The sequence below is a fragment of the Pinus tabuliformis genome, chromosome Q (assembly GCF_031772625.1).
Source record: "Pinus tabuliformis cultivar Carrire ecotype Pingquan chromosome Q, CPIR1, whole genome shotgun sequence".
NCBI classification, from domain to species: domain Eukaryota; kingdom Viridiplantae; phylum Streptophyta; class Pinopsida; order Pinales; family Pinaceae; genus Pinus; species Pinus tabuliformis.
In genome coordinates this window covers 128,307,964-128,316,883 of record NC_142296.1, presented here as the reverse complement: position 1 = coordinate 128,316,883, position 8,920 = coordinate 128,307,964, and the positions used below count along the sequence as shown (strand labels likewise).

The 8,920-nt window shown below is 33.8% G+C and overlaps 1 protein-coding gene across 1 annotated transcript; it reads right to left on the bottom strand.

Annotated features, from left to right (window-relative positions):
• Nucleotides 1-5,596: 5,596 nt before the first annotated feature.
• LOC149218582 (putative E3 ubiquitin-protein ligase XERICO) lies at nt 5,597-6,644 on the bottom strand. The gene has a single exon (XM_089382421.1). The coding sequence runs from the start codon at nt 6,482-6,484 to the stop codon at nt 5,966-5,968; it is 519 nt and encodes a 172-aa protein (XP_089238547.1). The 5' UTR covers nt 6,485-6,644; the 3' UTR covers nt 5,597-5,965.
• Between the last annotated feature and the right edge of the window lie 2,276 nt (nt 6,645-8,920).

The following is an 8,920-nucleotide window of genomic DNA, read 5'->3' as shown; positions in this document are numbered from 1 at the left end:
ACATCAAAAGGGATTTTGCAAGGAAGGTCGGTTTTTCTTTTTGGTGGGGTGAATCATTAAAGGGTGGGAAGATCGAAGTCATCATAAGTCTTGAAGTACCATGTCATGGTAGTCAAAAGTTGAAGACATCCCAATGTCCAAGCACATACCAACAAATGTTTTTAAGTTAGAAGTTGAGATTTATAATTGTCATATTTGTTTGAGTGGATTATGGTAGCTTTTGAGATTAATTTGGGCTTCACATTTTATTATTATGATCTAGGATGGAATTTTTATTAGTTATGTGAGAAAAGGAACACATATAAAGTGTTAGTTAAAATGAAATTTTTTTAAAGATTGTTGTTAAATTTAATAGCAAGTTAATAATGAAGTTTAACATTCATGTTATTTAGGATATTAATAATGATTTTAATAATTTGTTACTATAACCAAACCCATATGTGTAATGGGATATATTCTGTCTTCTTTCTCTTGATTTGGAGATAACATTACACTTACAAAAATAGGAACTAGTTTGCATTCCTGCATGCTATATTTATGGCTTCAACTAAAAGAAGCATTGGATACCAAAGATTGTCAGTTGTGATAGTACATGATCAATGAATTATTGATCCAATGGAAATGCTACCACCAAAAGATGACATATGGGAACCAATCATATTCTTGCACTAATTTTCTCATCTTCAACCTTGAGGATAATGTTACTTTTAAGGAAAGGGGGGGGGGGGGGGGTTGGGGGGGGTTGTGGTGCGGGTGGAGAGTAATCTCAGGGTCCTACCCTAACCTCCCTACTTTAGGCTACCTAGGAGTTAGTTAATTATTGTATGCAACCATCGTCTTTGAATAAGGCCCATTGGATAATAGTGGATAGTTAAGGGTCCACCTTATAGGAACCACTAGGTAGTTGGTATCCAATAGTAACCAAACCAATTCCAAAAGAGGATAGCAACATAGTTTGAATGTAAAATGTGGGATATATTGTTGCTAGTTATTCCTTCAAGTACCTAGATGAAATTATACACATATTTTGTAACCAAGGGATGATTATCTTCTTTACTTTATAAAGTCCAAGAATGTGATTTGTATAAGTTTGTTTCCTATCATGACTACAAATATTATATCTAGTTAATTACTAGAAGCATGTATTCATGTGGTCACATGTTTCAACCCCTATGGACTTGCTAATCCACATGCTAATCATATTGTCATTGCAACAACAATTACACCATCAAATTTTTAAGATAGTTCAATAAGAAAGTTACTAGCCCAACTAATAATAACTTAAGGTTAAGTCTTTCATGCTATAAAGTAACTCCATTTTTTATCCTTATGTTTTGCAAATGACACATCAACTTCAAGCGTCATCTACCAACCATGACGAGGATTAGTGTCCACTGAGACCAATGAGGTCTATTGGACCTTGAGAAAGAAAGCGATTAATTGAGACTTTATAACATTTTATTTCTATGATCGAAGAGGAGGGAGAGAAACGTTTCTAGATCACTATAGTTTTGTTGACTAAACAAGTCAAGAAGGTTGGTAGTGTGGAAGATGTTTCAGAGATGGGAACGGATGTGAGTAAGAGTCAGGCAATCCAAGAGAAAGTGCTTTTCATATTCAACCTTCTTAGTATTGCACAGTTGATAGATTCTTTAATCCCAAAGTGTAAGAAGTAAAGAAAGACAAATTTGAATGGTGAAAATGTTGAATCTTATGCATTCCAAAGTACATGAAATCTCTAAAATGATCCAATGACTAATGCATACCCTTGTAGTGAAGGAAATATATTTTGCACCTCTAAAAAGGATGAGATATTTTTTGACATCCTTCTATAAATTAGATGTGAAGAAGGATATTTCCATGCCCAAAGAGTTAGTAATTTTAATGGATCATCAAAACAAACACTAGCATTCCTATTTAGTTTAATGCACCATTAGTTCTCCCTCACAGCATTGTAGATCAATTCTTCAACATCAATGCTATCACCACAACCATCGCGAAGAAACTAAAAAGTCATGTATCAAACCATCCTAAATATTTTTTTAATCATTAGTAATAATCATTTGAAAGTAATTAAAAAATTGTTAAAAAGGTAATGGTCAAAGTAAAAGATTTTTATAAAAAAACATAATTATTTCCCACTTATGGATATAGAAGACCCTACTTGGACAACTTTGAATGAAAATTTGATTAATACATAGATAACAAAATATTAATGTTGAAACATAACAATGAAAAATTAAAGAAAACTTAATATAAACATAAAAAAACTATATATGAATGAAAAATTCACGCATTAATATGTTCCATTAAAATAAAAACACCCCAAAATCACATATAGCAACCCCAAGATCCTTGAGCTCCTTCCCCTCATGATATAAAAGCATAACAAAATTCATAGCAAAAAGCCATCTTCCTAAACCTATAAAACTACATAAAACATTAAAAGTTATATTTAACAATACCTTAAATAACAACCTAAAATGATATTAATTTCATTGTACAAACTTAATATAATGCACTTTAAATTTAAATTAATTTAATGCAGTTGCTTAATCTTATAGTAAAATTCTATTCAATAGTCATAAACTAACACTAAGAAAAATAAGATTTTCTATCACTAGTATAGATTCATTTAAGTATAGATTTATTATGAGCTGAGAGGGATCAAATTTCTTTACTTACAAATTTTTTAAAAATGTAAAATATAATTTGTTATTTTTCATTGTTTAAATTATATTTTTAGATACTAAATAGAGTATATATATGACCAAATAAAGATTTTAACCATAAAAAACTTAATTTATGATATATATATATATATATATATATATATATATATATTTTAAAATGATATATTCTATATAAACAATTGACATCAAAATATTTTCATATATATATTTGACATCAATACATTTTATGACTCAAGTGATTAAAATATTTTACCAATAACCAATTTATAAAATTTAAACATCTTACTCACACATTTTTTTTAATATTTTTCTATTTAAAACAAATTTAAAAATACCTTCATACAAAAGTATAAAATAAAATTCTTTAATCAAATATGGTTATCGTTAACGGTAAAATTCACACAAAATACCTATCAAATCAAATTTATCGTGAACGAATGGAGAGAGGGCAGTGCAGCCGAAAAAGAATCACCACTAACAATGAGAGTGAGGGTGATTGTGGTGAAATGGGATTGAAAGAGCGTCTAGTCCCGATCCAAACACAGTCCACAATGTCACCAGAATCCACTAAACATTAAAAGTTTACTTAGCTCAGAGATTATGATATTTTTTTAAGATTTATCGCGTGTGGTATCCCAATTACCGTTCACAAACATGGTAGTGAAATGACCAATGACCACTAGTGTGAAAAGGTCTGATTTGAAGGCAAGCTTTTCATTTTGGTGGGCGAATCATTAAAGTGTGAAGAGTTTGGACACATCACTCTCCAAGCACCTTTCAAAACCATGTAGTGGAATGACTCGTGACCAACGCTACTTAAATAAAGGTACAAAAGGAAGGTTGGTTTTCCTTTTTGGTGGGGCTGGATCATTAAAAGGTGAATAATCAAATCAATAGTAATCAAATCAAATCAATTCCAAAAGAGGATAGCCACAAATTAATAGTAATTAAATCAATTCCAAAAGAGGATAGCAATATATTTTGAATGTGGAACTGGGATATATGGTTGCTAGTTATTTTTGGATGAAATTATACCATATTTTGTAACTAAGGGATTATAATCTTTTCTACTATCTAAAGTTTATTCTACTATCTAAAGTTTAAGAATGTGATTTGTATAAGTTTGTTGCCTATCATGACTATAATTAATATATCCAGTTAATTACTAGAAGTATGGGTTCGTGTGGTTATATGTTTTAATTTTTATGGACTTGATAATGCACATACTACTCATATTGTCATTGCAACAACAATCACATCATCACATTTTTAAGATAGTTCAATAGGAAAGTTATTATCCAAATAATAATAACTTAGGGTTAGGTCTTTCATGCTATAAAAGAACTCTGTTGTTTATCTTTATGTTTTACAAATAACACATCAACTTCAATTATCATCTACCAATCATTGATGATGATGAAGATGATTAATATCCATTGAGACCAGTGAACACTATAAGACTTTAAGAAAGAAAGATATTAATTGTGACTTTTTAATATTTTATTTCTATGATCGAAGAGGAGGGAGAAAAGAATTAATATAGTTTTTTTGACTGAACAAGTCAAGAAGGAGAAAAGAATTAATATAGTTTTTTTGACTGAACAAGTCAAGAAGGTTGGTAGTGTGGAAGATGTTTTGGAAATAGAAATGGATATGAGTAAGAGTCGCACAATCCAAGAGAAAGTTACATCTCACAATTGATAGATTCTTTTGTCCCAGGGTGTAAGAAGTAAAGAAAGACAAAGTAGAATGGTGAAAATGTTGAATCTTATGCATTCCAAAGTGTGTGAAATCTCTAAAATGATCCCATGTCTAATGCATACCCTAAAATGATCCCATGTCTAATGCATATGCTTGTCATGAACGAAATATACTCTACATCTTTATGGAAAAATAAGATTTTTTTTACATCCTTGTATAAATTAGAGGTGAAGAAAGATATTATCATGCCCAAAAAATAGTATTTTGATTGATCATCAAAACAAACATTAAAATCCCTATTTAATTTAATACACTATTAGTTCACCTTCACACCATTGTAGATCAATGTTATCACCACAACCATGAGGAAGAAACTAAAAGGTCATGTATCAAACAATCCTATTTAATTTAATACACTATTAGTTTACCCTCACACCATTGTAGATCAATTCTTCAACATCAATTCTATCACCACAATGATTAGGAAGAAATTAAAAATCATATATCAAACCATCTTAAATATTTTTTATTCATTAGTAATAATCATTTGAAAATAATTTTTTAATTATTAAAAAAATAATAATGAAAGTAAATTTTTTTTATAAAAAAACATAATTTCCAAATTATAGATACAGAAAACCTTACGGGACAATCTTGGATACAAATTATTGTTAATAAATAGAGAACAAAATATTTACGTTGAAACATAAAAATTAAAATAAACTTAATATAAACATATTGTATATGGATCCATATAAATTTTGAGAATAATTGTGCTTGCATTTTGACGAGAAATTCACACATCACTTTAAAATAAAATTACCCCGAAATTACATGTAACAACCCCAAGATCCTTGAGCATGGCTCCTTCCCTTCATGATATAAAAACATGAAAAAAATCATAGCAAAAAGCCCTAACATTAAAAATTCTCTTTAACAATAAGTTAAACAACAACCTAATTTAATTAACCAGACAAAAAGCATAGCAAAAAGCCATAACATTAGAAATTATATTTAACAATATGTTAAACGACAACCTAAAATGATATTAATTTCAATGCACAAACTTAATATAATCCACTTTAAGTTAATGCAGTTGTTTAATCTGATACTAAACTTCTATTCGATAGTCAAAATAAAATTGTAATCAAATTTTTAATATTAAAATTCTAAAAATTATCATTACGCCTTCCACATACAAATATGGATATCATTCATGGTGAAATTCACACAAAATATCTATCAAATTTATAGTGAATGAGAGCGCATTGTGTTACCACACCATTACTCTGAGATGGTGCATTCAAAGCACCGCCATCCCATTCCACGTAATCCGTTCCCACACCCGCACACCAAGGCCACCACCACCCACCGCGTGACCCTGCCGATCACTATTTGGTTAACAGAGTACGGCAGCATGCCATCAAACAATATGACTTTCATGCTTGATTTATGTACTGTGATGATCTCATGACTGCACCACAGTAACGAAATTCTCTCTTTTTTATTTCTGTACTGTGATGATCTCATAACTGCAAAGAAAGTTAAAAAAAATGTTTCTGTTTCTTATCTCATGAGGGAGAGAATACTAAATCTTGGGCAAATAGAAAGGCGATGCTGTCCAGAAGCCAAGACTGGTGATTTTGAGGCTCCGTATAGGCACTTTCCCTTTCCCCTTCAGGTTCCGCTTCTGGCAGGAGACAGCATCTGCAGAGAGGGCACGTTGTCTGACGTTGATGTATCCATTTCTCCAAACAAATCCTGTGAAATACATGAAAGCAATTACACAATTCTCTCATCTCATCTTCCTCCTCCAACCTGCTCAAACACACAGCACACACAGCGTCCTCTTCAATTTCCCCATGAAATCTTTGCGCAAACTCACCCAACGTGGTAACGGGCAGCCATTCTCTGATCATGCCCTCCTGCTCGCATCGATCCATCTCAGAAAAAGAAGAAGAAAACTCTGTCTCGGCTTCCAGAAGTGCGGCCAACCGAACGGATCGGAGAACGCACGAGATGGCGTTCTTTACGCAGGCAACCAAAACAGCGGCGCAGAGAAGCAGCCTGGGAATTACGAGGAACTCCATGATTGAAGGGAGGAGGAGGATGGAACCCTCGACCTCTACTGCTGTGAAGATCGGTGTGGTGGGCAGAAATATGGTAAAAAGAGAAGAGCCAGTCAAGGTTTTGCGATCAAAAGCTCCAAATCCAGCTTGTGGGTATAAAACATATGGAATCGAAGACGACCTAGACGGGGTCCAGCCAGCTCCAAAGACCCCACAACCGCATTGGCCTCTTTCGCCACTCAACTCAACTCAATACCTTATTCTCCATGAAATGACTCCTACGCGAAAAGGCAGCAAATAAAGCAAAGCAAAAGGCATCCAAAACTGCCCGAATCCACCGAAACGAATGGACGGAGGGGAGGGGAGTCGAGTCGAAAAGCAATGAGTGAGGATTCTTGTAACAAAATGGCATTGAAGGAGCGTGTGTCCCATTGTCAACAATCTGCTCAGAATCCATTAAAAACCTTAAAAAGTTTACATATCTCAGTGATCATGATATTTTTTTAGATTAAATCACGTTAAGTATTTTATATTTGTGTTACATACTTGAGATTCGAGGGACTTTAATTTGACAAATTACCCTCCACAGACAACGTGGTCGTGAAATGTCAAATGACCAACACTAGTGTGGAAAAGTATGATTTGAAGGTTGGCTTTTCATTTTGGTGGGCGAATCATTAAAGTGGGAAGACATCATTCGCCACCCATCTTTCACCACTATGTAGTGAGATCCATGACCAACCCCACATACTTCAAAGTATGATTTTGCAAGGAAGGTTGGTTTTTCTTTTTGTTTGGGTGAATCATTAAAAAGTGAAAAGTGTTGGGAATTTCTGATAATTCCAAACAAAATAACTGGACAGAGAGTAATACTCTGTTTTGCCACAGGATAAAAAACTGAACAGAACAATGCTTTCTTTTAACACAGTGGAAATAAAAATCGTTTGTTGAATACAGTGTTTCAGCAACGCAGTTTCGTCAACAGAGTTTCAGCAACGGTGTTTCAGCAACGCTGAAACTGGAGTTTCAGCAACACACTGTTTTGATGCCGAGAAATTATTTTCTGAATACGGTGTTTCAGCAACACACAAAAAAAAAACTTGTATTAATTAACAAGACTACTGTTACAAAAAAAAACTTCCTCTTAACAGAGAGATTACAACATGCCTGCTTCAGAGGCACTTCCAAAGATTTCCCTGTGTCTATGCTTGCAAATTGACACTGCTGTGTCTGCACTTTCTTCTCCTGAAAAACATTACACTGCGGTGTGAAACTTTCAATACATGTGCGCTGCTGCGTCTCACATCACCTCTCTATCACTGCACCGCTGTGCATAAAACAACTTCTTACATTACTCTCGCGCTACTACACACTACATTTCATGTTCTCTCAACAAAACAAAATTATCCTCGCACTGTTGCGCATCACTTTCACATTCAACAACAAAAAATGAACTTCACACTATTGCGTGCTTCCCTTACATATGCAATTCTACACTGCTACGTATTCTTTGCATTACATCCACACTGTTGTGTATATTACATTCAACCTGCTGGAAGAATTCTCCTTACATTCGCTGCGGCGAGTTTCTCTTTTCATTACATTCACAAAAACTGGACATTCATGCTCTGCTGCGTTTTGCCCTCTTTTTCATTTGCGCTCAGCTGCGCTTCACTTACATTTCAACAACAGTCAACAAAAAACATTATATTCACGCTGCTGCATGTTCCCTTTCGTTTTCTTCAACAAACAGAAACATTACCTTTCAATCTCTGCACTGCTGTGCATAAAAGTTTCATTCATATGAGCTCGCGCTGCTGCGCATTACTTTTCAACAACACACAGAAAACTACTTAAAAGTTTTATGACAAAACTAGAAATTAAAGCAAGGTATGGAGGGGCAAACAAATAAGTTTAATTTCCTGAAATTTCTGGATGTTGCGGTACATTCTCCATGTCCGCAATAAAACCTGGTGTTTACTTTTTTACCAACTCTGCCATGATTTTTGTGTTCTTAAATGTTTCATGTCCTTCATCCCGAAAAACAAAATCTACACCGTGTAAGGAAAAATCTAGTCTCGATCTGTTGTTTTAATTGGTGCGGGGAAGCGTACTGGTTTTTGGGAAACAGTACGCAGCAGGGGAAATTAACATTTCAACACTCCCCTTTAATTTCAACTGCTGGGTTATCAGTCATACCCAAACATTTCCTCAAAAACTCAAAACTTTTCTGCCTATTCGTATCAGCTTTCCTTTCATCGCTCTCATTGTTGTGTTCATGTACTCCAATCAATCCCGAACCACAAAACTGTGCCTGGTTACTGTTATAGAGAATAAGAGTACTGTCTTTGCACCTGGCTATATCCATTGGGGCATGGTCTGCACTTATGCTTTTTGGGAAAATCAGTGGGTCATTTGCTCTCAATTCCTTAGATGTTCCTTCGGATGCCATAGCAG

Bases quoted from the DNA above. Each gene is read 5' to 3' on its own strand.
- LOC149218582 (XM_089382421.1), bottom strand. From the start codon at position 6,484: ATGGAGTTCCTCGTAATTCCCAGGCTGCTTCTCTGCGCCGCTGTTTTG.